General features: G+C 42.7%; 2 protein-coding genes across 6 annotated transcripts in view; one reads left to right on the forward strand and one right to left on the reverse strand.

Moving 5' to 3' along the window:
• The first annotated feature begins 620 nt into the window (after window positions 1-620).
• Window positions 621-3,009, forward strand: her13 (hairy-related 13). Its single transcript, XM_039654166.2, has 4 exons — window positions 621-882; window positions 976-1,062; window positions 1,205-1,286; window positions 1,381-3,009. Exons 1-4 carry the CDS (start codon window positions 805-807, stop codon window positions 1,749-1,751), a joined length of 618 nt encoding a protein of 205 aa, XP_039510100.1. The 5' UTR covers window positions 621-804; the 3' UTR covers window positions 1,752-3,009.
• Window positions 3,010-9,576: 6,567 nt separating this feature from the next.
• LOC120464710 (period circadian protein homolog 2) overlaps window positions 9,577-27,974 on the reverse strand; it is a 37,067-nt gene continuing 18,669 nt past the window's right edge. Inside the window, exons 10-23 of one of the 5 annotated variants that reach the window (XM_039654207.2) lie at window positions 27,374-27,480; window positions 27,068-27,221; window positions 26,850-26,958; window positions 26,102-26,275; window positions 25,689-25,785; window positions 23,304-23,436; window positions 23,067-23,191; window positions 22,762-22,962; window positions 21,567-21,809; window positions 20,123-20,994; window positions 19,867-20,029; window positions 17,217-17,307; window positions 16,645-16,795; window positions 9,577-10,804 (exon numbers count right to left, since the gene is read on the reverse strand). In XM_039654207.2, the coding sequence (XP_039510141.2) occupies window positions 10,664-10,804; window positions 16,645-16,795; window positions 17,217-17,307; window positions 19,867-20,029; window positions 20,123-20,994; window positions 21,567-21,809; window positions 22,762-22,962; window positions 23,067-23,191; window positions 23,304-23,436; window positions 25,689-25,785; window positions 26,102-26,275; window positions 26,850-26,958; window positions 27,068-27,221; window positions 27,374-27,480 (2,761 nt within the window). In that variant the 3' untranslated portion in view covers window positions 9,577-10,663. Of the gene's footprint in view, window positions 10,805-16,644; window positions 16,834-17,216; window positions 17,308-19,866; window positions 20,030-20,122; window positions 20,995-21,566; window positions 21,810-22,761; window positions 22,963-23,066; window positions 23,192-23,303; window positions 23,440-25,688; window positions 25,786-26,101; window positions 26,276-26,849; window positions 26,959-27,067; window positions 27,222-27,373; window positions 27,481-27,974 lie in introns of those variants that run through there. The other 4 variants (XM_039654208.2, XM_039654206.2, XM_039654205.2 and 1 more) reach the window with 4 other exon arrangements.

Genomic DNA, 27,974 nt, shown 5'->3' on the forward strand with positions numbered 1-27,974 from the left:
CGCGTGCAGCTGCTAACTGACGGCATTACGTTACGCGCGACCCCTGACATCTGCGAGCGCAACTCAATTTTGAACAGATTTCTATTGAACTTACACTTTTATCAGGTCTTATGCATAAATACCCAAAGTTGTGCATAAAATATGAATTATTTTCATTTTCTAAACTAAAATGATGAAATTATTATTATTTAAAAACGGATGAGTTTTACTAGGCTAGTATTTGAAGGAAACTCAAGTGCACAGCCTACTGAGAACTGAAGAAAAAAAATACTGAGTAAAAAATCAGCTAATTAAAGACAGAGATGTGTGTGTATAAAGAAAGAGTGGGTGTGTCTAAAATAAAAATTGCATAAAAAGAAAAAATACAAAAACAAACTAAAAAGTGGTGCGTGCAATACACACATAATGGACATAGCATAGCCTACATAATGTAGGCTAGCCTATATAATGGATTAATTGTATTCTACAGTCATGTTAACAAGACTCATTAGAGCGTTTGCCGAAGAGAAAGTAAAGCCTAACTAGGTTTATAAACAAAAAGAACTGAGTTCTGCAGCTTCGCTTATGCGCGCTCTCGGACACGGAGACAAAAGCGCGCGCGCCGATTGGCTGGAGCGAGCACGCGAATGTTTCATTCATATGCAAAGTGGCTAATATAAAGCCCTCACTCTAGCCTCACATCGCTAAACTACCAGCCCCGTTTGGTTTGTACACAAAGCACAATAGAGAAGACCCAATATTGCGTCTTTCCTCAGCTTTATTTGCCGAGCGAGCAGTTCCGGACGGCGGAGCACCCGGTTCGCAATGGCCCCCGCGGCCAGACTCAGAAACGACTTCGGTGTGGAGGACGACGCATATTATGCCGCTAAAGGTGACAGAAAGGTAAGGCCATTTTGCGCTATCCTTAAATGGCAAAAAAGAAAACGTAAGCTTGTGGTATGCTTAAACACACACCGCGGGTGTTTTTCTTCTTAGACTCGAAAACCAATAGTGGAGAAAAAGAGGCGAGCGCGCATTAATGAAAGCCTGCAGGATCTCAGGACTCTGCTCACAGATAACGATGTAAGTTTATCTCCTCTTTACTGACACTGTCAATAGACAGACATACAGATAGACAGACACATAGATAGATAGATAAGCAGATAAATAGATTCTCACCTCACTTTATAAACAATATTGCATATTTTTCTCACTTTTCCTTCAGTTGCAGACAAAGATAGAGAATGCAGAGGTGCTTGAACTGACAGTGAGACGAGTTGAGAACATCCTACAGAACCGCTCTCAGGGTAAGATGAGCCAACCTCAGTTTGCAATACACAGAGGCAATTGTTTGCAGTGTAAACAACTGAAAGTGTGTGTATGTGTGTGTGTGGATTACAGAGGCTGAAGCTGTGAATCAGGAGGCCAGCGAGAGATTCGCAGCGGGTTACATCCAGTGCATGCACGAGGTGCACACCTTCGTGTCCACGTGTCCCGGGATCGACTCCAAGCTGACCTCAGAGCTGCTCAACCACCTGCTGGAGTGCATGCCCTTAAATGAGGAGCACCTTCAGGAGATGATCCTGGACCTCATCTCAGAGCCATCCTCCTCCAGCGGGGAGTGTGTATCCGACCTGTCCTCAGCACTGTCCCCGTCCCCGTCCAGTGAGGACCCGTGCTCCGACCTGGAGGAGACCGAGAGCGAGAGCGAAGCAAGCTCAGCCAACTCCTCCAGCATCACACTCTCCGAGGTCGTGTGGAGGCCGTGGTAGAAAGATCACAAGTCTTCCTTCTTCAGAATACACATAATCCTGTATTGGAGCATATGCTGGGATTCTTTTGTCATGATTCAGATTCTCATGAGGAAATGGCTTTAGGATTTATATACACACATAAGCAGGATATATTACATCATCTTACGGAAAGAGTATGGAATTTGACGGACTTTGACACATTTCCGGATGCTTTTCTTCAGTTTCTCTTCAGAAACAAGATGACTATGAAAGCTTATTTAGAAGTGAATTTTAGATTGAATTGCCTTAAAAAGTTAGCTTATATAGAGTAATGACTTATATAGAGTTTTAGTGGGGAGAAAGATTTGTTTTGTGCCTTTGTAACCTATAGTTAAAAAAACACTAAATCACATTGAGAGACTGAGTAGATTATCAAGGTTGTATGTCTCGACCAGCTGGTTTATGACTACTACTAGTCATAAAGTATGTTTTTAATACGGTGTATCTTTAGGGATTATAAATATTAATAAAATATATAATTTAATTGTACTATAAGTGTCAGAGTAGTTCACGCTTCATAGTACTGCAGTGTCCGGTATAGGGTAAAGATGTCTTGTATTTCATGTTTATGCTCTTATGAAAATTTCTTTTGTTTTAGTGATTGTGAATTTAATTGATTTGTATTAAACGTTTTCATGTTAAGTTGTCAGTGGGCTAGGTGTGAACACAGCAATTCATGTATTTGTAAGATTTGGACAGTTTGAAGGAACAGGATCATGTAACTGATGTACCTGTAACTGTTCTCACCCCTTTTCAATTAGTCAGATTTATGGCAATGATTCAGTTTGATGTGTATGTATTTATAAACCTGAGCCCATGTAGCTTCAGCTTTTTTTGGATGATATTTTAAAACGTTTTGGGGAAAGTTACTTTCATTCTGGATTGCGGAATAGGACACAGGAGAAGAAAGTTCAACACTTCAGCAATAAAAACAAAAAAATAAACAAATGTGATGTTTATCGAAAGTCATTTTTGCTTAGTATGGTTGAATTGGATCATCGAAGGTCAGAGATATTTGTATGATTTAACATTGAATTATTGCAGATTTGCATAATCTTCTGAGTTTACTGTTTGTGAATACTGATAGCGATGGGATGCATTAACAGATGTTTAAGGATATATTGAGTGGGGTGAGGGGTCAGCTGACTGTTGAGAGAACAGATGGTGATGAAACAGATCCCTCGAGACCACAAGGTTGTATGTCTCGACCAGCTGGTTCAGACTAAAGAAATAAAAAAAGAATAAATAAGTAATACTTTTGAAAAAAAAAAAGGGGGTCTCTGCCTTTTATGGACCCCACAATGACCATAACATAATATTTAACATAAACTATACATGAATTCAAATTTTCATGACAATTTTATGACAATGGTGTTGCTTCATGCATGTAAACGTGATTAAATATTCAAATCCAACAATTTAAAAATACTAAAGTTATTGCCAGTCATCAATATTAATTTATCCGTCAAATAATAAACACTATTAAAAAGCAATTTAATTTCAGAACCTTGATGTCATTTTTCACAACTCTAGACACAAAACTCACAACCAATGATCAAAATGCACATTTTTCAAAACTCTAACCCTTTTCTCAATTGCTTGGATACAATACACATAAAACTTAGATCATTTGTTCATTCAACAAAAATCACCTGTTCAGTATGACACAAAGAATTACTATTTTCAAAAGGCAATTCACACATTACATTTCAAATGAGTGTCTATTCATTTCCTTACAATGATCTCACTATCAAACTGCTCAAAATGAGAAGTAACATCACTCTTAATGTAGTTGTATGGACACAATATTTCCATGTTTACAGTAAATCATGAAAGTTTCAAGATAACGAGATTGATTGTCACCGATTAGCGCATAGCATGAACCAATTAGACTGCAATATCCATGGATGTAGCCTAATATTTCATATTTTTGATTCCAATGAACATAGGTTCTGATTGTACTGTAGTGTTTTGTGTGTATTCTCTCTACTACTGCAGTACTGCTTTACAGAGATGTGTTTACTGTACATGTAGAACCACAACAACCTGGATCACCTATTTTGCTCTACAATATTTAAAGATTGTACGAACACAGTGAAACTATCAGTTGCTGGTGTGTGGGTGATCTATAGTTATGTTTCAATGGTATTTCACAGTAAATTTATTTTTTGAACCAATGATTGTGCAAGTGCAAGATTTCTTTAAAGATGTGAATGCACAATGCAATGTTTTGAACATTAGACAGTTACAATTAAGTGAATAACCGTTTTGAGTTCCCTTTCGTAGTCACTTCGAGTTACGTCAGAAGTGACGGAGATTGGGGGTTTCGCATAGAAAGCCAATCCTCTTCGAGTATTTAAACACGAGCCAATGGCATGCAATGCCTTGGGGCTGCGGAAATTTGCATAGCGTACTCCGCCCTACTCCGTGAGTATAAAGGAGGAAGTGAACGCAACCGCAGTATGTTTTCGCTTCGGAGCCAAGAGAACCTCTTCACTCCTGAAAGCTATTACAAGACTCTTCGAGACGAGCGTCCTCTTCAGTGTTGGTGTGACGGAGGTACCCAGCGAGTTTCTGCATTGCCTGCGATCTGTGCAGTGGTCTGCCAGACTTTGCGCTTCTCCCTGGTCGCCTCAGCGCTGAAAGAGTGAATTTCCTCCTCTCTGTAAAAGAGCTGCACGCGGCACGTCTTTTTAAAGACGGTTCGCCCGTGTTCTTCTGGATGCGGTCGATTTCTGTCGTCATCTGATGGTCGCGATCGCTGCTCTGTATGCCTGGGCATTCAGCATGCGGCAGCAGCGTTCGTGGATGACTCATGTTCCTGCTATGGGGACATGACCATCTCCACACTGAGGTTAAAAAAAAAAAAAGATATATATATATATATAAAAAAAATTATATTTTATATATAGAATATATATTTTTATATATAAAAAAAAAAAAAATCTCACTAGAGTGAGAGCCCCGGTCCCCCTTACTCGATCGGCTTCCTTCACGAAAGGGGGCCCGTCGACCGGGGACCCGGCGAATTAACGGTGACGGTGTGGCATAAAGCCCCGACGATTTCTCGGGCCACACCTCCCGCCTCAGTGCGTGAGCCAGCGAGTGTTAGTTTGATTCAGTCGGCTGCCTCTTCAGTGGTACCGGCTGCTTCGAGCAGCGCTCCAGATGATGATGTGATGTCGATCGCAGCATCACTAGGTGGGCTACAGTCCTCGGGAGATGAGGATGCGGCTGCACTGCCCCCTTCGGGAGAGCCAGCGCTGCCCGTGTCGGATCCCGAGCTGACGGCATGCTGTCTCAAGCCGCTGGGAGTATTGGGTTAGAGTGGCATCCTCCATTCTCCCCCGATCTCTCACGGAGGGATAATTGGTTTTGGACAAAGCTGCCGCCGCAAGGCCACGGCCAACTCCATTGCCTTTTTTTCCCCGAGCTGCATGCGGAGTTATTGCGCTCTTGGGGGACTCCTCTGTCCACTCGAGAGCGCGATCTCTCCCCCGCCTTTCCCCCCTCGATGGGGGGGCCGCCCGTGGGTGCACTGGGATGCCCCCGCTGGAGCGTTCTGTTGCGATACAGCTGTGTCCACAGGGCGCCTCCTCCGTGGTCCTCCTAGGCACCCATCCAAAGCCTGTAGGTTCTCGTCTGCCATGGCGGCGCGTTCCTATAGAGCGGTGGGACGGGCGGCCTCCGCTTTGCATGCGATGAGGACTGTGCAAGCGCAGATGCTCAGAGATATGCTCGAGGGCGGGACTGATCCAACGGCATTCGAAGATTTGCGGTCCGCCACTGACCTTGCTCTCCAAAAGGGCAACGAAAGTGGCCGCTCGCGCCGTTGGTCAGGTGATGGCCACTAGTGTGGTCCAGGAGCGTCAACCTGGCAGACACTCGGAGCGCTGAGCGGATTCGTCTGCTCGACGCCCTTCTCTCCAAGGTTGGCCTTTTTTGGAGGTGCAGTCGAGAACTCTTGCCCAGCAGTCTCCACTGCCCAGGAGCAGACGGAGGCAATCAAACATGTTCTGCCCCGACGACCAGCTGCTGCCTCCACAAGCAGTCGTCGGCACAGATGCCTCCCGCTGCTCGCCGCCGAGGACGCCCCCCCGCGGCTCCCCTGCCTCCCGCCCCGCCCCAGCAGCAGCCTTCATCCGGGCCACGGCGTGGAGGAGGCCGCCGGCAGGCATCACAGCCCCCTCAGGCCGCACACCCCGCTAAACGCCAGGTAAGCGATGATCCTGATACGGGCTGCTCAGTGATGGAGTTGAGTTTTTCCCCAGGAGGCCCCCTCCTGCCCCCGGTGGAGGGCCGGGGGGAAAATCTTTCGTTTTCAGTTCCCGCTGCTCGCCCACGGGTGGGCAGCGCCCTGAGTTGGTTAAGAAAGACTTGACATCATCACTGAGCCCACAGACTGGAATGAGTGCGCTCGACGTTCCAGTGCGTCAGCCCACACATTCCTCTCTGTCTCTGAGGGTGCGGAAGGGTGCGAGTGTCGTCCCCGGGCTACGGCAATCCCTTCCCCCTCTGTCGCCAGACCCCCGGCGGAACGGACCCCCGTGGAACGCTCCGCTTTCCCTGGTCCCTTCCGTCGGGGAGCGGGCTTCGACGCATCCGAGCGGGGTCATCCCTGCACGCGTGCCAGTCGACCCGCCACGCTGCCCCTCCGGGGGGACGTCTGTGGTTCACATGACCCCGTTGGCTCACTTCCTGGAAGCCTGGCTAGTGCTTCCCGGGATATCCCGCTGGGTCATCAGAACGATCAGATTCGGCTACGCGATTCAGTTCGCACGGTCTCCTCCCCGCTTCAGGGGAGTTCGCTCCACGATAGTTGGTGGCAATGCCCCACTCCTCAGAGCGGAGATTGCGACCCTGCTGGCGAAGGGTGCAATCGAGACGGTCCCTCCAGCCGAGGTGGAGTCCGGGTTTTACAGCCCCTACTTCATTGTCCCCAAGAAGACCGGTGGGTTACGACCGATCCTGGACCTGCGCATTTTGAACCGTTCTCTCCATCGACTACCGTTCAAAATGCTCACGGCCAAACGCATTTTCGAATGGGTTCGGTATCAGGATTGGTTTGCAGCGATCGACCTGAAGGACGCGTACTTCCATGTGTCCATCTTACCTCGACACAGACCGTTTCTTTGGTTTGCCTTCGAGGGCCAGGCATATCAGTACGCCGTTCTCCCATTCGGGTTAGCTCTGTCCCCTCGCGTCTTCACGAAGATCGTCGAGGCAGCCCTTGTTCCCCTTCGCGAACACGGGGTTCGCATCCTGAATTATCTCGACGACTGGCTGATACTAGCACACTCTCGAGCTCAGCTTTGCGAACACAGAGACTTGGTGCTCCGGCACCTAGCCCGTTTGGGCCTTCGGGTCAACCGGGAAAAGAGCAAACTTTGCCCCGTGCAGAGGATCTCTTTTCTCGGCATGGAGATAGACTCGGTCGCCATGTCCGCGCAGCTCACGAACGAGCGCGCACACTCACTGCTGACTTGTCTTCGACAGTTCGAGGGCAAGAGTGCGGTTCCACTGAAACTATTTCAGAGGCTCCTGGGGCATATGGCATCCGCGGCCGCGGCAACGCCGCTCGGTTTGCTTCATATGAGACCGCTTCAGCTGTGGCTTCGCGATCGAGTCCCGAGGTGGGCATGGCATCGCGGCTCGCTCCGAGTTCCAGTGACTCCAGCGTGCCGCCGAACCTTCTTCCCGTGGTCGAACCTCAGCTTCTTACGGACCTTTATGCGTTGAAGTGGAACCTCTTCGTCAATTGGTGCTCTTCTTGCGGAGAAGACCCCCGGAGATGTTCGATCACTGTCGTGCTTTCCTTCCTGCAAGAAGGGTTGGAGCGCAGGCTGTCGCCCTCCACCCTTAAGGTTTACGTCGCGGCCATTGCCGCTTCTCATGAAGCAGTGGAAGGTAAGTCCTTAGGGAAGCACGACCTGGTCATCAGGTTCCTGAGGGGAGCGAGGAGGCTGCATCCGCCTCGTCCTCCCCTCGTACCCTCTTGGGACCTCTCGGTAGTTTTAAGTGCTCTGCAGAGGCATCCCTTTGAGCCTTTGCAATCGGTAGAGTTAAAGTTTCTGTCCATGAAGACAGCACTCCTGGTTGCATTGGCCTCCATCAAGAGGGTGGGGGACCTGCACGCATTCTCCGTTGACGAAGCGTGCCTGGAGTTCGGGCCGGCTTACTCTCACGTGATCCTGAGACCCCGGCCTGGATATGTGCCCAAGGTTCCCACCACTCCCTTCCGGGACCAGGTGGTGAACCTGCAAGCGCTGCCCCCGGAGGAGGCAGACCCAGCCTTGGCACTGCTCTGTCCGGTACGTGCTCTCCGCACCTATGTCGACAGAACGCAGTGTTTCAGGACCTCAGACCAGCTCTTTGTCTGTCATGGAGGGAGCCAGAAGGGAAGGGCTCTCTCAAAGCAACGGCTGTCCCACTGGATTGTGGATGCCATTGCTTTGTCTTACCAGCAGCAAGGCCTTCCGTGCCCCCTTGGTGTGACGGCCCATTCCACTCGGAGTGTGGCCTCCTCTTGGGCTTTAGCGCACGGCGCCTCGCTAACAGACATCTGCAGAGCTGCAGGCTGGGCGACACCCAACACCTTCGCCAGATTCTCTAATCTGCGAATTGAGCCGGTATCCTCTCACGTACTCGTTTCGGCCAGTTCTGGATCCGCTCAGGTGTCTTCGCTTGCTCGCCACTCCACTCCCCGGACTGGATAAGTGCGATATTTCCTCAGTTCTTCCATTGAAGCCTTGAGTCCTCCAGCACCGACGATGCGGGCACCACTGCTGTGGCTCTGGATGCTGGCTAGGTGCCTCCATGCGTACGGTTCCCCCTTGGTAACCGTCTCATGTGTATTATCCACTGTAAGCCTCTCTGAGCATGTGTCTTCCCTTGGCAAGCCATCTGCCACCCCTGGAGCTGAAATTAGTAGCCACCTGCGGTTGGTGCTCCAGTGATTCCATATGTGTTCCTATGTGGCCATATGTGTATTCGTAAGTCCTCCCTTCGGTAGGCAGCTGGTAGCATGTCCCCTTCGGGATATGTTTCCCAGTGTACCTTGGTAATCCTGTGTCTAAGTCGGATCCCCTAAGGAAAACAGGTAAGGCTCGGGGGTTCAGACTTTCGCAGGGCACTGGAAGACAGCCTGAAGTTGGCGTGATGGCACAGACCCCCAATCTCCGTCACTTCTGACGTAACTCGAAGTGACTACGAAAGGGAACGTCTCGGTTACGTATGTAACCCTCGTTCCCTGAGTAGGGAACGGAGACGTTACGTCTCCCTGCCACTTCTGCTGTATCGCTGGGTAGATGCCGAGTTCAGTCTTGGCTCCTCAGCGAAGACATACTGCGGTTGCGTTCACTTCCTCCTTTATACTCACGGAGTAGGGCGGAGTACGCTATGCAAATTTCCGCAGCCCCAAGGCATTGCATGCCATTGGCTCGTGTTTAAATACTCGAAGAGGATTGGCTTTCTATGCGAAACCCCCAATCTCCGTCACTTCTGACGTAACGTCTCCGTTCCCTACTCAGGGAACGAGGGTTACATACGTAACCGAGACGTTTTGTGTCTAGAGTTTTGAAAAATTACATCAAGGTTCTGAAAATAGTAGCAAAGTGATTGTAAAAAAACTATAATATACAGTATATATAACTATCTAATAGTGTTTGCCATTTATTTTGGAACAATGTATGCCAATATTTTCCCTTAAACATATTATTTTATTTTAGATCATTCGATTATTTGGTTGTCACAGGCTTTCATGTGGTTATCCTTGTTCAGACAATTAAAACTGCTGACAGAGAACTAGAGGTATCTTTTTATTACAAGGTAGGAATAATGAGACATGTTGGTTTCACTAACATTTATGAAAAAACAAACACAAACCAAATGACATGCTCATAAAAACTATTAAATAAATTTGAATAAACTAATGTTTACTGACAGGAACAGTTTAAGCAGTCGCCACAACCCTATGGCTCTTTCAGCTCGTCGTACATTTATTTGCTTCAACACATCATAAACTGAGATGTGGAGAGCCAGTGGCAGTGTTCATACACAGTGCAGTGCACTGCTGGCCATGAGGTAAACCCCACAATACACCAAACTTCAGACAATAGAAGCAGAGTATTTCAGGTACGGGAACAGTTTACAGGATTTCTGTCACTGTTGGACAACTGCAATGTGAACAGAACATCTTATAGCCAAACGACAAAAGAAGTTACGAAACGTCAAAATTTCGATTTCTTGGTCAATTTCTTGAAGACCTACAAAAATTGTCTACAAAAATTCTGGTTCCCATCCCTGTGCTTACTAGCACATCCCTGAACAGCCACAGGAAAAAAAAAAAAACGCATGTTCTGACGAAAAGAATAGTAAGTGGAATAGACAGGTCATGTGATGTTGGCAGCAGCTTATTTGGCTGGAATGATCCCCAAACTCACAGTATATGGTGGCGTTTCAGTTCTTGGTTTTGATTGCATTGGTGCATTAGTATTGGCTTGTGTTCATAATAGGTCTGTTTCTCCTTTTCATTTCTACACACTGTAGAATAGATGCTCTACACCTCATTCATATATATTTGCGTATGTTCTGATATGTGCACAGAGCACCATTCCATGAAGGAAAACATTGCTGTAGCGACATAAGTGCTCAGAGTCAGGTCCATGTGACAGCAGTTCCAGCCAATCAGAGAAGAGCGCACATTTGAACAGCATCTTTAGGTTAATCAGTCAGCTATCTGGCATTCTTTTGTATTTACACGCACACATAAATAAACACATTCATAATCTTTTCAGGAAACAAAGCATATCTGATTAAACTTCAACTGTGTACAGGCGTGAAGGTCATGTTGTCGTCTGCTGGCTGAGATTAGTACATTGTCAAAACGTAGATCATGATCCACTAGGTTGCAGCTCCTGTGAATGAGATTCTCCTCCATCTTTTACCACCTGTCCTCTCAAAATCCCCAACTCCATATCAGGCAGGTCTTCTTCTGGCTGAGAGGAGACCTCATTCTCGCAGAACATACAATCCTACAAAAACACATACAAGAGTTGTTTAACCACTGTGCTTTTACCACTTCTACCAACTGACAGTCTCAGTGTGGTGCTCTATATGCATATATTGGGTGAAATATTGTTTGTCAATTCTGACTAATTAAGTTCTCTTTCGAGGGAACTCAACACTGCGTCATTGAAAATGACCTTTTGGGGAAGCTCCCTTAGCGTGCGCCTCTGAAGTATGAATGAAACTAATCCAATCCTGATTGGTGTTGCGTCATGATGTAACATGTGATGGCATAACCGATGCATAAAAGTGACTCCGGAAACACACACATTAGCTTTTGCTCTTCAGCAAGCGCTCTGTGTTGAAACTGTCTCTGTCTATTTGGTGTTGTTTGTCTGATTTATCAGTTACTATGGGGAGTGAACAAGTCGTTTGATGTGTCCACCCCTACCCAAGATACATCACGGGTGGGGACACACATCATATATGATGTGTCCTGCGGCTTCTGCTGCCCGTGACGAGTGCCCGGTGCTGGAATTGTCTGCTTCTGAGGAAGTGGATGTTCTCAGCATCGGGAGCGAGGAACATGAGTTTAAATCGCCAGCTCATGTTCCCGCGTACGAGGAGTTGTAGAGGTTGTGACGCATGCTGGGGTCAGGCTCAACATCAGCTGGCCCACAAGATAAGCAGGAAGATTCTCGTCACAGCAAATTAGACGAGAGATTCCTGCAGCATATATCACAACCTCAGTGGCGGGGTTTGCCATTTTTCCCAGATCTACATAAAGAGATCGCTAGCTCCTGGGAAAACCCCCACTCCTCTCGTATCTCAAGCTGTACATCATGCGATTATAGCAATGTTGTGGGTGCGGGGGAGATGGGGTATGGCAAGATGTCGCAGATGGAGGTCCAAGTGACAGCCATCAACCAGCTCCTCATACAGACAAGAGCAGAAAGAGAGCGTTGCCTCTAGAGCCCCTCCTCCGGGAGCTTGGCAAGAGAGGAAACGCTCGACCTGAGGGCCGTCCTTCAGGCCAAGAGAGCAGGGAAGGGGTCCTAACCGAGGTGGTAGGACCTCAGAGGGCTGTCCTCACAGGTTGTCCTCACAGGTTGTCCTCACGAGGTTGTCCTCACAGCGGAGCCCTCAGGGAAAAGATGCTGTCCCGCCATCTCTGATGCTTCGGGCCACATCAATTTCCAGCGAACTCCCGGCGTGGTGTCCGCCACAAAAGTTTCAAAAAAAGCAACTACTATGGTCACAAAAAAAATTTATCTAGCGCCTGCCGTTCTTTCGCTTCAGGAAGCGAGAACAGTGTTCAAGAAATACCCGAGACCAGCCTCGAGAGGAAAAAAGCCTCTGGGAAATTGCCTCTGGGAAATTGGCAAAATCTTCCAAATATATCTATATGGGTCCTGAATATAATAAAAAATGGTTACAGACTGTAATTCAGTCACAGACCCCCCAAGTTTGCAGGTGTGGTGTGACTACAGTGGTTCCAGAACAGGCTCGGGTTATGGAACAAGAAGTACAGACTCTTCTGGCCAAAGGGGCCATAGAAATTGTTCCCCTACCAGACAGGGAGTTAGGGTTTTACAGCTGTTACTTTATAGTTCCAAAGAAGGATTGAGGAATGAGGCCGATTTTAGACTTAAGGCATCTGAATCTGGCTCTGAGGAGGTTGAGGCTCAAGATGCTCACCATTCACATTATAGTGAATCAAATCAGATCCAAGGACTGTTTTGTCACAATAGATCTAAAATACGCCCATTTTGGACCAATGGAAGTGGATTTATTTGCGTCTCGAGAGACGTCTGACTGCCCACTTTGGTTCTCCCTCTCACATCCAACCCCACTGGGGTTGGATGCCATGGTACAGACCTCGCTTGTACACTTTCCCCCGATCGCTCTGCTTCTGGGAGTCCTAGAGAGGGTCCGTCAGGAGGGCATCAGTCTTCTTCTGATAGCCCCGTTCTGGCCGGCCCGAGTATGGTTCTCAGACTTAGTGTCACTACCCTGATAGATCAACCGTGGCAGATTCCTCTGAGGAGGGATCTGTTGTCTCAAGCAGAGGGCACAATATTCCACCCTCACCCGGAGCTGTGGAAACTGTGGGTCTGGCCCCTGAGGGGGCTCAGATGCTGGATTATCAGTAGGAGTAGTTCTCTAATTGGAGTAGAGAACATAATGTAGATCCAGTCAACTGCCAGGTAGCTTCAGGTCTGGAATTTCTTCAAGACCGCTTCTCGGCGGGTCTCTCCCCTTTCACTTTAAAAGTTTATATGGCTGCCATTGCGGCTTTCCAATTGCGCCTTTAAACGATGGGCCTTTGGGGAGGCACTAGCTGGTCATATGGTTTTTCCGTGGTACCTGGAGGATGAGACCGACAACCAGGTCCAGGGTTCCCTCCTGGGACCTGGCAGTGGTCCTCAAAGGGTTATCCCTGGCCCCCTTCTAACCACTTCAGTCTGCTTCACTGTATGACTTGACTTTTAAAATGGCTTTTCTGTTAGCTATTACCTCTCTTAAAAGACTAGGAAATCTCTAAGCCCTGGCAGTGACGCCAGCCTGCTTGGAGTTTGCCCCTGGCAGAGTAAAACTATTTTACATCCTAGGCCTGGTTATGTGCCGAAGGTGTGGCTCAGTCTACAGTTCTTCAGGCTTTTCATCCTCCACCATATGTGTCGGCAGAAGAGGAAAGGCTCCATTTGCTTTGTCAAGTCAAGTCAAATATAGCGCTTTTCACGATACAGATTGTATCAAAGCTGCTTCACAATATCAATCAAGACAAATAACAGTGTTTGTTTATTCATGAAAAAAAAAAAGACAATCAAGTTTGGTAGAGCTGATCAATGATGGGTCATTTCATTTGAATATCCCCAACTGAGCAAGCCAAAGGCAACAGTGGCAAGGAATCGAAAAACTCAATCAAGTGACCCAATGGTGTCCTAAAACTCCATCAGATGACCCAATGGAGAAAAAAAAAACCTTGGGAGAACCCAGGCTCAGTTGGGGGCCAGTTCTCATCTGGTGTTTATGAACTAGAGGCCAAATTTACAGTAACTGTAGATAAAAAATGTATATGAATGCCAAGCTAAATAAATGCATCTTTAGTCTAGCTTTAAACTGGGAGAGCGAGTCTGAGCAACGAACAATATCAGGAAGGCTATTCCAGAGCTTTGGAGCAAAATGTGAAAATGCTCTCCCTCCTTTGGTGGATCTGGATATCCTAAGGAATGACCAGAAGCCTCGAATTTAGTGATCTTAAAGAGCGTGATGGGTTGTAGGGCGATAGAAGATCCGTTAAATAGACTGGAGCCAAACAATTTAGAGCTCTAAAAGTCAAAAGCAATACCTTGTAATTAATACGGAACTTTATATGTCAAGTCAAGTCAAGTCACATTTATTTATATAGCGCTTTTCACAATACAGATTGTATCAAAGCAGCTTCACAGTGATAACATGAAAGTAGCACAACACAGATCAACAACATTGCTAAACACTAAATAACCCCAACTGAGCAAGCTCAAAGCAAGCCAAAAGCAAGGCGACAGTGGCATATGTAAACCAAAGTGATGATAGAATCGGTGTTATATGATCATATTTTCTTGATCTAGTAAGAACTCTAGCGGCTGCATTTTGGACAAACTGTAGCTTTCTTATTGAGGATGCAGGACAACCAGCAAATAAAGCATTACAGTAATCTAGTCTCGAGGTCATGAATGCATGAACTAACTTTTCTGCATCAGAGACAGATAGCAAGTTACGTAGCTTAGCGATGTTTCTAAGGTGGAAAAAGGCTGTTTTTGTAACACATGAAATATGCTTTTCAAAAGACCGGTTGCAGTCTAATATAACACCCAGGTCTTTTACTGCAGCGGATAAAGTAACAGGGCATCCTAATATGTTAAAGTCGTGCTTCGAAAGGTTTTGTGGACGGTTTTTAGAATCGATAAGTACTACCTCTGTCTTGTCTGGATTTAATAAAAGAAAGTTACGCGTCATCCAATTTTTTATATCTTTAACACAATCTGTCAATTTGGATAATTTAGCGTATTCATCTGGCCGTGATGAAATATATATTTGAGTGTCATCAGCATAACAATGGAAACTAATTCCATGTTTCCTTATTATATTAACTAGTGGCAGCATATATATTGAGAATAATAAAGGGCCTAACACAGATCCCTGTGTTAAACGTTCTTGGAACATGACCTAAAGATAAAGATGAGTTAATAATATTAAGAAGAGGCTCTTCCACTATAGGTAATATTTCTTTCAATAGTTTAGTTGGTATAGAATCTTATAAACATGTTGTTGTTTTAGATGAAGTGATAAGTTTATTTAACTCTTTTTGTTCTGTAGTTGAAAAGCATTGTAATTGTTCTTGTGGGGTAATAATTGCGGCTGAATTATAAGGGGCAAGCAAAGATTGTGAGTTTACGTTTGTGATTCTGTTGCTTTCAATTTTCTCGGTGAAGAAGTTCATGAAGTCATTACTACTAACTTTAACTATTAGTTAAAGGCTTGCTTCATCGTTAGGCTAATATGTGTGTTATATTATGTTATGTTCTTACTCATCACAAAAGTTTATTATTTACATGAGTTGATTTTGATTTTAAATTTACTCGCACGTTGGATAAAGGGTCATTGTTTTTCAAATCAACCAAATTTCTGAAACTTGTTATATATTTTATTTTTTTCTGTAGAAAGACAGACATAATTAGTGATGAAAGCCAAACATTAAATGTCACAGATGTATATTGACTGAGTAATCCACCTTTTTGTACAGAGGGGTCAATTTCACCTGAGATTTGGAGCTAATGGGGTGTAAAAATTACATAGAAAGACGGCAGGATCATTATTTTATTATTACACAGAGGTAGGCTGGTATTAGTAAAATCTGTTTACTAGCAATCTTTGTATCGCCAATGGTGACAGTTTAAAAAGGGCAAAAAAGCACTTCTTGTGTGTTTTTTTGCCACACATTTGCATGCCTGTAACTCCAGAAGTTTTAAATAGAAATAATATCCTTTTAGATTCTGGTTCTCAACAAACTTTCCTTTTGGTATCGTCATTTTCCAGAGAGAACAATCAATGTCGAAACTAGAAATGTATCTCGAGTGCCATGAATATCATTTTTTTGAAGTTGTCATTCCAGTAACTTTAAAAGTATTCAAGATATCTTGACATCCATCTAGATTCTCATTCTTAATAAACTACATTTCTTTTTAAACAGGGAAATTAAAAAAAAAAAAGTTTGATGAGACAAACTTTGGCTTGAGAAAGCCAGACCAGAGAGTGTGTAAAAGTTTAAAGTAGTTTGAAGTTTGATAGATGAATTAGTTAGAAAGAAAGAATAGTTAGAAAGATAGATAAATAATAGATAGATATAAAGATTAGTTTCAAAGAAAGAAAAATTAGGTAGAAAGAAAGAAAAAAATAGGTAGAAAGAAAGAAAGATTAGGTAGAAAGAAAGAAAAAATTAGGTAGAAAGAAAGAAAAATTAGGTAGAAAGACAGAAAGAAAGAAAGATTAGGTAGAAAGAAAAAAAGAACGAAAGATTAGGTAGAAAGAAAGAGAAATAAGAATAAGAAATAAGAAATAAACACCACTAAAAATAAAAATAAGTATGGAGGATAACAATAGTGATGCTTCGCCTTTGGCAAGCACCAATAATAATAATAAGTTTAAATAGGATTTCAGTAAGTTGGCTTTCACAAGTCAACTTAATTAGTTTGGCTGTTACTAGTTTCAGTTCAGTAAGCAGCAAAATACTCTTAAAAGCAATATTAAAATGAATAATACAATAATAATTGTACTAATAATATAAAAGATAGTGGATTGTGTTTCTGCATGAACAAAATACCATGATGTTGATGGCATTGGGTATGCCTCCTCTCCTCATCCAGGGGTGCTGATCAATCAGTTCTCGACGCTGGTCTGAGGTGAAACAGGGCTGGTTCTTCTGCATACGCCTCAAACGCTCCCTATCTTCCTTCAGAACCATGTCCATGTCCCTGTCCCATAACACCAACACTCTTACGACAGAGCTTTTCTGATGAGTAAATACACTTTCAGGAATAGTTCACCCAAAAATGAAAATCTTGTCATCATTTATTGATCAGCTCAGTTACGATGAGCTCAGTGAATTTGTTTTTGCTGTCCACCAAAACTTTAAAGCATCAAAAAGCTAATAAAATGGTATAAATGTACATTGTATTAAACCCCTTGATTCATTTGGATTACTTTTACAACGTCTTTCATGAAACTTTGGAAGTTATACCATTTTGGTGGAATGGACTTTCAATGGAGAGAGAGGTTTCATTAAAAACATTTTCATTTGGGGGGGATTAATGACAGAATGTTCATTTTTGGGTCATCTATACCTTTCAACACCTATTCCCTCTTCTCGCAATAGCAGACAGAATTGACACTTACCTTGACGGCACTTGATAGGTCATCATGACACAGTTATCATCAATAGAGGCCGCAAGTTTACATTCAGGCTCTTGAAGAATATACTTGCTTCCTGCAAGACACACACACACACACACACACACACAGACACACACACATATAATAAAATACATTTCCAGCCATTAGTTCTAGTTCTTAAATACAGTAATTTATGATGTTATCATGTTTTTCAAAGCACTGATGTCACAATGAGTAAAATGATGCATAGTAAACAACCTAGATTATTACATTTACAGTGGAGAAAATAATTATTTGATCCCCTGCTGAGTCTGTAAGTTTACCAAGTTTACTGAAAGATAGAACGTTTTTTTTTAACGGACAGAATCCAAACAAAACCAGAAAAAAACACATTATATATAGGTTATAAATTGGTTTGCATTTCAGCAAGCAAAACACGCCTTAGTACTTGTTGGCCAGCCCAGAGGTAAGACGTTTCTTGTAGTTGGTCACCAGGTTTGCACACATCTCAGGAGGCAATCTTTACATATACTCTCAAAATCCTACATCGAGTTGAGTTGATGCCAATTTTGGTCTCATCTGACCACAGCACTTTCTCCCAAGCCTTCTCTGAATCATTATATGTTCACTGGCAAACTTCAGACGAACCTGTACATGTGCCTTCTTGAGCAGGGGGACCTTGCGGGCACTGCAGGATCCATTATGGTGTAGTGTGTTACCAACTGTTTCTGTTTACCAACTGCCTTGAGATCATTAACAAGCTCCTCCCGTGTAGTTCTGGGCTGATCCCTCACCTTTCTCATTATCCTTACCCATGAGGCGAGATCTCGCATGGAGCTCAAGACCGAGGACAATTGATTTTTCATTTTGTATTTCTTATTTCAGAATAAACACATCAACAGTTGTCTCCTTCTCACCAAGCTTCTTGCTGATGGTCTTGTAGCCCTTTCCAAAGATACAGATTCTGTGAACTAGCTGACATGAGGACTACTTTCTTTAAGTAAACGGGGCTAATCTGTGTTCCACGTGGGCACATAACCATTCTGTGGGACGCAGAGTTGTTGGTTGGGGATCAAATACTTATTTCACTCAATCAAAACTAATCAATTTATAACCTTTATATAATGTGTTTTTTCTGGATTTTTTAGTTGATATTCTGTCTCTATCCGTTAAAATAAACATAGCATAAATTGATAGATATTTATGATCGAATATAAAATATATTTTCTGTTGGGTCAGTAACTTGTGTCGGCACTGTGCACATCAAGAACCCATCTCGGTGATTACTAGATTGTTTATCCTGTGCGAATTGGCAATAAGCATTATAGACATCCACAGCACATTGGTTGTTTTAGGTCAAGGTGTCGCCTGTCAGTAGATGTCGCCCTCTTGTGGTCAATGAAGCCACGCATTAGGTGGCTTTACCTCCTGCTAGTAGTTAACCCTCAATCGGGTCATGGGGTCTATACGACCCCAATCGACTGTTACTTAATAAAAAAAAGCTTCCCTTCATCTTAGTGGAATAAGATTTTGTGACTTTTCATACATTGTCTACACACACACACACACACACAAAAAAAAACACAAAACACGCAAAAATATCACATACACAAAAAAACTGGGCTTGATTCAGTTGTTCTGAAGGTATGTAAAAAAAAAAATGTTTACACTCCTGGTCTTCGGGGTCTAAATATAAATATATAAATCTAATAAATATAATATATAAATATAAAAAACTAAATATATTTTCTTAATGTTAAAAAATAAAAAAAAATCTGGCATAAATCTGAAAATTTTTACACAGAAATGAAGGCCTAGTGCAAACTGTAAACTTTTCAAAGGGCTTTAAATGATTCCAGGGTCTTATCAAGCGAAACAATCACTTATTTAAAAAAAATCTTTTCCCGAGTCAATTCATTCATTTCGTTTGTTGAATGAACCAAATGACACATAAAAGATTTGTTCATTTTGATAAATGAACAGTTCGAACAGGAGAGTCACGAACGTGCGTCAGAGAACAGAGCAAGGCGAGCATTTGAGCTTATAAAACGTAAACTTTTTTTTTAATGAGCAATCGTTTCGCTTGATAAGAACCTTATTCATCGTCTGGAATCGTTTAAAGCCCTTCGAATAGTTTGCACTGAAACTGTCTTTTGGACCTTGAACCTTTTGGTTCCCATTGACGTCAATTCTATGGAGAAAAATCCTGCAATGCTTTCATCAAAAACCTTAATTTCTTTTCAACTGAAGAAAGAATGACATGAATATCTTGGATGAGATGAGGGTGAGTAAATTATCAGCAAAAGTTTTTGTAAGTGAACTACTCCTTTAACTAATCAACTACCAATTATTAAAATGATGGAAAAGTGATACGTAACTGTAATACGGTCAACAAAACTGAAACTATCTGTTCTGAATATACAAGAACTTGCCACAACTATAGGTGGCTTTGACCGTTTCTATGCAATATACTTCATCACTGGTATAAGAAAATAGTTCTACATACAAGTGCTTTAGAAATGAAATTGTCTTGAGAGCTAACAACAAAAGATTTTAATGGTTCCGCCTTTATGTCAAATCAGCTGCTTAAATGTATGACGACAGCCTGCATGTGCTCACTTTTTTTAAATAGTCATAAGTTAAATGTGAAGACCTGTTCCACTGTTGGAGGAGTTGCAGTCATTGGATATGGAGCCAGTAGATGCTGACATGGCAGAACCTGTGCCGGAATGAGAGTCTTCCTGCAAGAACAGCTCCAACACGCTGCTGGATGAGGAGTGGTCACCACAGGGGCAACCGCTACCTGAACAACACACCTGGAAGAGAAGCCCAAAAAAATCAGGAAAGGGATGCAATTCATCAATTCCATGATTAGCAAGTGAATAGTTCATTGTGTGTAGCCCCTTTACCTGCTGTAAGTCATCCCTTCCAGAAGTGCTATTGATGACTGTGTTGATTTTGTCCTGTCCTGAACTGCCGTTACCCTGGGTGTGAGAGTCCTGCTTGTCCTTCAACTGAAGCAGGTCCAGTTGCAATGGAGAGCTACAACAAGACTCAAACAGTGGAGGGGAGTAAGGGGGCGGCAAAGGAGAAGGACACTCTGTAGACGCAACAACGCAGGGTTTGGGCTCAGATGTCATTCCATACTGGAAATGTGTCTGGGGTGTAAACGCTGGCTTCTGGGAAGTAAAGGGGGTGTGGGGCTGAAAGCTCTGGTGATTATTGGAGCCTTGAAGGTTGGTATTGGCTTGTGGTGGCTGAAATGCTTGTTGGCCGGTGTAGACTTGAGACTGCAAGGGTTGCTGGATGTTGTAGGCTTGCTGGGGCTGAAGGGGCTGCTGGCCATTGTAGGCTTGCTGGCTTTGAAAGAGAGAACTGTAGGCTTGCTGGGTGTCAGTATAGAAAGGAGAGGGAGCTGCTGTGCCCATCTGCGGCAACATAAAACTGGGCAAAACAATTGCTACAACTGGTGAGACCAATGGGGTTGGATAAGGCTGAGTGCTCTGGGACTCTGCTACTCCTGCAGGGGCTTGTGGCGGGGTAACAGGGGGGACTACAGGGTAGAGAGGGTACCCTGGGACCACCGTGGGGAATGGGACTGAAAGGCCAGACTGGGATGTTTCGGAAGGGGACCAAGATGTCTGGTTTAAACCCTGCAGGGGAGGGAGAGGTCTGTGCTGAGACGCATTATCTGAGGAATCGTGATGTTTTTTGCGTGGTTTCTTTGCCTTTTTGGTGCGCCAACTTTTCTTGGGGGTTGTAACAGGGGCACCCGGTCCTGCTTTGGATCCATGAGCACCGAAGAGGCAGAGAAAGAGACCAAGAAAGAGTGGAAAATTAGTGTAATGTAGAGAAAAAAAAATGTTAAACAAAATATAAACATATAATTTTTTAGATTCACTTTATTTTGATAAACAAATTCAAAATAAATTCCTTTAACAAATTCTGTTAGCTATAAGTAATGTCGCACCTTCATGTCTACTAACTCTCATTAGATCAGTACAGTATTACTAGATTGGTAGGGTTAGAATAAGTTGACAAGTAGTTGGAAAGTTACTTCTAGTCAGTTGAATGTTTGTTGAAGGATCATCACAATAAAGACTGCAGAAATTAAGCAGACCGTGAGTCTACTACTACTCTAACGAGAGATAGTTGACGTGTAGTTGCAAAGTTACTTATAGTCAACAAATTAGAATGAAGTGTTACCATCTTTAGTGACACATGACCTTAAGAAACTTGCTAATTGTTTATTATCAATGTTGAAAATAGTTGTGCTGCTTAATATTTTTTTGTGGACACGTAATCCATTATTTTCAGGATAAATTTGCCAGATGTGTTTTAATGTCTACATACCCTCGGCAGCCTGTCCTCGGTTTCTCTGCGTGCTTGCTGGGCAATCCTTCTCGAGGGCTTGACCATTCCTGCAGAGTTCCCTGCAGCGACTGAGAAATGCTTGCTCTTCCTTCTGTGTGTGTGCCGCCAGTACGTGTTTTGTGAGTCCCAGCTTCTTATAGGCTTCCTGCTCCACTGCCGGTGGGGAAACCACACTAACAGGTGCAGAAGGTGCTGGGCTTTCTGCAGCATCTTCAATGATCTCTGCAAATTACAGTCAGACACTTTTAACACAAAATAATTTGATCTTCCTCTCAACATCTGCATTGCTGTGATAGAGAGAAGAATAGGATTCCCCATATTGTCGTCACTTTTCCTATTTATGATTTCAATAAAAACTTGCAAGTTGAGCTTGTGGAAGAATCATGTTGCTGTATCAATAAATCTACAATATCCTACTTGTCCTGATTCTTTACTCACCCCAAGGCCTTCCAAGATGTATATAACTTTTTTCTAAAGGTGAAGGGGTTGTCTACTAACTGTACTGAAAAACTGTAAGGTTTTTGAGGAAACCATTCCTGAATTTTTCTCTATTGAATGCAAGTAAACAAAGCTCACTGTAGTCCATTTTTGACAGTCCAAAATCCACGACCCGTGTGGACTAGAGGGTCCTCTCTAGTGAAACGATCAGTCATTTTCAGAATGTTTGCACATTTCTATACTATTTAGCTACAAATGTTTGCCTCGGTTCAGCTCTGTGATGCACGTAATGTGTGACGTAGGCGGCAAGAATCACCCCATTGTTTACAAGGAAAATGTGCAAAGACTAGATGTCAAGCTCCTTCACTCTGTAAAACACAGTTATGTATTATCCGTGTATTAGCGTTCAAAGAGGTAGTGTTGGGTGAAAACATTCATCTCTTCTTTTTTCTTCAACTTTTTCTTCATCTGACGTAATTGATTTGGACTGTTTTACCCCTTATTTGGACCATCAACAATGGACTAAAATGAGCCCTGTTCACTTGTATTAGATGGAGAAAAATCTTGAAATGTTTTCTTCAAAAACTTTCATTTTTCTTCGGCCGAGGAAAGAAAGTCAAATAGATTTTGGGGGGTGAGTAAAAGGAAATTAAAAATTTTTAGGTGAACCCCCTGAAATAAAATAAATGAATTATGTAGGATTAATGATTAATTAAACATATGTATTATTTGGTACCTGATTCTGGCTGTGTTTTCTTGTCCCCCACGTGTACGATTGTGCTGCTGTAGGAACACTGAGACACCACACTGTCTGCTTTGCTGGGCAGGTCCAGAGGAGATAAATGCCCTTCCACAACACGACCTGGGGCAGGACATGAGCGAGGCTTTTCATTGGTCTTTATAGACATAGATGATGCCACCTCTATACATAGAGAATCTAAAACCAAATTATTATTATTTTTTATTGAATTCGAAAGAAGTATCTTTGTTTGATATTTATCAAAACAGTTTAAAGAACAAAGACAAAATATGAGACTATACCATCAGTTTGCTGAAGAGTGGCATCAGAGGCTTTCTTGTCCTCGTCAGAGTTTGAGGAGGTGGTGTTCGAGGAGAACTGGTATCTACGTTTCACTGTGTTTGGGATGTTACAGGTCTCCAGATATCTGTAAGATACACAATTCACTATTGCCTCCATATTAAAAAAAGCCTTCTCTTCCAGATGATATAAATCAATGAGCGTGTACTCTTTAGACTCTATAAATCACACACACACACCTGATGACACTGTCCAGACAGCTGATTTGCTGGTACGAGTACATTGTGTGGTCCTTGAGTTCCTCCATTGAGGCAGGTCCATCTCTGACCAGCAGTGCAGAGTCTTTCTGCTTTACGACAGGAGACCTAAGCCCTGCTAAAGAGACAGTACATCCTCAAACACACAATCACATGAACATTTAGACCTTGTAATACTGTAAAATAAGTGTTACTCTAGGGCAGAGGGCCTCAAGTTCAGCGGGCAAGAGGGCAACATTTACATAAAATACAAAGGGCCACAAATTACATTGTAAGTTTACAAATGCAGTTTATTACCTAGCTAAGTCTTGCTAGTCCTTTACTGGTGGTTGTTACGTACTCATAGTTAAGTGTTGCAATATGGACATGTGGGTGTGTTGTTGTGGTGGTGTGTGTTTCGGGTGTCCAATGGATCAATCTACTGTTAATCTTCATGATCTTCATGAGCCTCCGCCAATCACATGTCACTACTGCAGTTAAACACCATGATCACTTCAATGTCGGACAGCTGTTTGCTCACTTTTGTCTGTTGCTCACTTTTGTCATCGACTACCTGTCAATGATTTTCTGTGTATCTAACATTCGTTAGATACATAGTTAGTTCATTCTGTTTATTGTTGCTTAGTGTCTTGAGATTATACTGTTAAGCCTGGTCAGTTTACACGGAGTGTGTAAAGCTGGGAAGAGAGCAGGTTAGCAGGTCGCGACATACACAATGCACTTAGGATGTTTTGGATTATGTTAGATACACCAGTTTAAGAGAGTGCCTACTTTGTAAGTATTGTTATTTAGTTATTGTAGTTTAGTTAGAGTGTCTTGACGCCGAAGATTGGTTATTTTCTACTTTTTTGTTTGGTAGTTAGTTTAGTTAGTTTGTTTTGTTTTATTGATTTCTTTGATTTGGCATCTCTCGTGCTCACTTTCCCACCTTGTGTATTTGTTCAATGTTTTTATTGCTCTTACATGTGGCAAATATTATTTTATTCTTTGGCACTTGAGGGTTAATAAATCCTTTTGAGCTGAGTTCTGAAAGTACAGTTTTCTTTTCTTGTTCTGTCCTGCACTTTGAGGTACACACACCATTTTTTATAAGTGTTATTTCCTTATTCGCTAGTCCAGCCTTTCTCAAAGTGGGTGCCGCGGCACACTGGGGTGCCCCCTAGCTGTGTCAGGGGTGCCGCCAAAAAATTATGTAGGCTAAAAAAAATGTGAAAAAAAAAAAAAAAACAGAAAAAAAAAACAGCTGACATTTCATATATAAATATATTTGAATTTACATATTTACATTCTTCTTTTAAACATATGAACATATTAATAAAATTGTAAATTCATTTTAGATAAATATATAAAATTAATCATAAAAAAAATCCGTCTCACAAGACCGAAGCAAGACGCACACAACTTGACGCAAGTGACGCAATCCATAGCAACGCATTATAGCAACACCTCAGACTGACAGAAACGTAAAAATAAACGTGAATTTAGGCCACTTTAGTTACAGCATTATGGATCGTTTTTTGAAAAGAAAATCCCCATAAGAGCCGGGGATTTTTATTTTATTTTATCTGCATCCTGCACTTCATTTGAGTTCTCCTGGTCTGGATTTGTTATTGGGTTCTTGTATTGGGCGGTCCACCTCTTACGGTTTTATGGCATTTGTGTCTCTGATTAATTATTTTGTGAATTACTTTGCAAACCTGTGTTTTTAAAGGTGCTATAACGTTTTATTATTATTGTTATTTACAGTTCATATTATGCTCTGTTCATTACTGTTCTGTCTAACTAAACAAGACATTTGCATTTAAATTTGGGTTATGCAGTGTTTTTAAATTATATTTTACACTGGGGTGCCTTGAGATTTTATGCACTTTTGAAAGGTGCCCTGACTGAAAAAAGTTTGAGAAAGGCTGCGCTAGTCAACAAAAAGAGGGACGTAAAGTGGTCGTATTTAAAATGTCACTGAACATGAAAAAAAAATCTCTCTCTCCTCTATATATATATATATATATGTATATGTACATATATAAAAGATTATACTCAGAGTATAAAATAAAAATCTCAAAATGAAAAAGACAAATATTCTTGAGCAAATAACCTTTAAGAACTCTTTTCAGACAGGACTGCTGCTCGCTGGTAGCTGCTCTCGTCAGTTAGACGAGAATGAGGCTTTGGCTATTAATATTCACTTGCAGAGAAAGCACTTTCACATACATAAGTGGATCCAAAGCAAGTCAGGATTTTTTTAAGCACACGGGTTAATGTAAATACCTTTTGAAGTAAATAATTCAAGTCAATAGGGTTCAAAAAGGTTAGCAACCCCTGCTGTACTGTATAGGCACACACACACACACACACACACACACTCACCGTCCAAAGTCTTTTTCTGCTCTGATTTGAAAGAGGAGCCTTGCTGCTCCTGAGCCTTCAACATATGAACCCCTTTACAAATCTCCTGAAATGTCCTCTGAAAAACAGTTTTAGATGATGTGGTGAGGAGTGAACACTTTGTACTTCACAAAAATACATTAAGTCAGTGGAAAAGAAAACTATTCAGGGAAGAAAAAAAAATTATATTATATTAAAAATAATATATTCAATAATTTTGTCTTTTTTAAAGAAGGTTTTAGCACTCCTTTTCAGGTTCCTAATAACACCCCTTAATTGAGATAAAACTACGGTAACAAATGAAAAATGACCATAACACAGAAATATCAGCTATTTTGGAAATTCTTCATTAAATGAGTGTTGTTCTGGATGAGTATGTTGTGAAAGAGAATTACCGGTTTGCTTTTGGTCCGCTCTTCCTTTCTGCTCTTTTCATTGTTCCCATTCCCACCGTTTGCTGCATTTCCATTTCCATTGCTGTCACTAGAGGACGCTATGCTCAGCAGGTGCTCATGGGAACCGTTGCTGCCATGACTGCCATAACCACTGGACCCCATACCGTGGACCGGCTATGAGACAGATTTACACTGTGTATTTCATTTTAGACTTTAGTCCACCAATACAAAGAGACAGATATCTGTCTCAGTTCTCAAAAAAAGAACATCAAGGCAAGACTGAAGTTTGCTATTCTACACCGACATTAGAAACCAGAACAGGAGAGATAAGTCAAAGTGGATTTGTTTCGCCACTCTTGGTCATGTTTGGAAGTGTTCAGGTGCATTTTCTGCTCCTCGTTATTGTAACGTCAACTACGAGTTCCACATTATACCAAAAAGTGTTTGTGGAGAATGTGAGGCCAAACCTGACTTGCTATAGCCCATCAAATGTGAACTGCCAAAAATGACAGAAATCAAATTGCCAATGTAAAGAAAAGCATTAAAGAGAGGGCTTGGTTAGTCCATAGTCCATTAGTGTCTTTTTTCCATCATACAATAATTTTACAACCTCCATACAAACGCTTATTCATGGCATCCTCGCTGTGTGTGTGGGCTTGTAGTGCATGAAAGAGAAAGTGTACATGCAATGTGTGTGTATGTGTGTCTGTCTGTCTGTCTGTCTGTCTCTGTGTGTGAAAGTTTTCACCTGAAGAAGCAGTCTGTGAATCTGTTCAGTGATTTCCTGTATATCCGAATCAATGGTTTTGTCCTCTGTTGAAGACGGAGCTGAAAACACATCCTCATTCATTGGACCCCTGCACACAAAGTATATATATATAATAATAATACCTTATACCTTACCTAATAATACCTTAAACTAAAATAATACCTTTCTTATAAACATAAGCACTGGTGAAAACTTACATGCGAACTTTGTGCCGTCCGATAACAAAGGACACCTTGCGGCTCCACGGGTTCACAAAGCTACACCAGCTCGTATCTAGAGTAACATATTCTCCATTTCTCACACAGAATCGGAGAGAAGAGTGATCAAATGGCTGCCCAACATACTGCAGAACTGCAGGAGGAGAGAGAGGGAGAGAATTAGGAAAGCAAGGACAATACTGTGTATGAGCCATTCAATTTCATTTGTTAATGTCAATATAGTGACACCTGCTGGCTTATGCATATGAATATTTGTATATTGCCTCCTTGTCTTTGTATCCTTACTTTTCCGGTGCACTGCCAGCATTCTCGGTCTGTCGCTGGGATGCAGGTGTAATAGAAGAGGTGTCCCAATCAGGTCCTGAGGCAGATATCCCAACAGAGGCACCGCCCTGCAATGCAAGCCAGAGTTGGACAACGAATTTATTAAATGTTAAATCTAGTTTCCAATGCAATAGTGAAAAAGATATGTACATTGTATTTGACATTTTGAGGTAACGATGATTAGATTCTATGAAGATGAAGTCAAGCAACACAGGGGTCTGACATTTAGCCGTAGTCACGTGACGTGGGTGTTTTGAATCATGCTTCGCATCAGTGTTTCGAATCATCTGTTTGTTGATTCAACTAGTTTGTTCTCTCCCTGAAAGAAGACGTGCACCAAAGACACAGGCATGTTTAGCGGGATCCGTGTGCTAGTGGGGGTGATGAATATCAAACACGTCGAAAGAGTTGTAGTCCACAAAGTACTCTCACACAAAGTCTAACCGTATGGAAATTCTACCCGCTAAATTGTCACATAATCTTTATTGCAGAGTAAACTCGTAATCTACACGCTGCTTCGGCAAACGTGAGATCCGAGCCACTATAGATACTTTATTGTAAT

Source organism: Pimephales promelas, chromosome 16, assembly GCF_988280905.1.
Source record: "Pimephales promelas chromosome 16, fPimPro1.hap1.1, whole genome shotgun sequence".
NCBI lineage: Eukaryota > Metazoa > Chordata > Actinopteri > Cypriniformes > Leuciscidae > Pimephales > Pimephales promelas.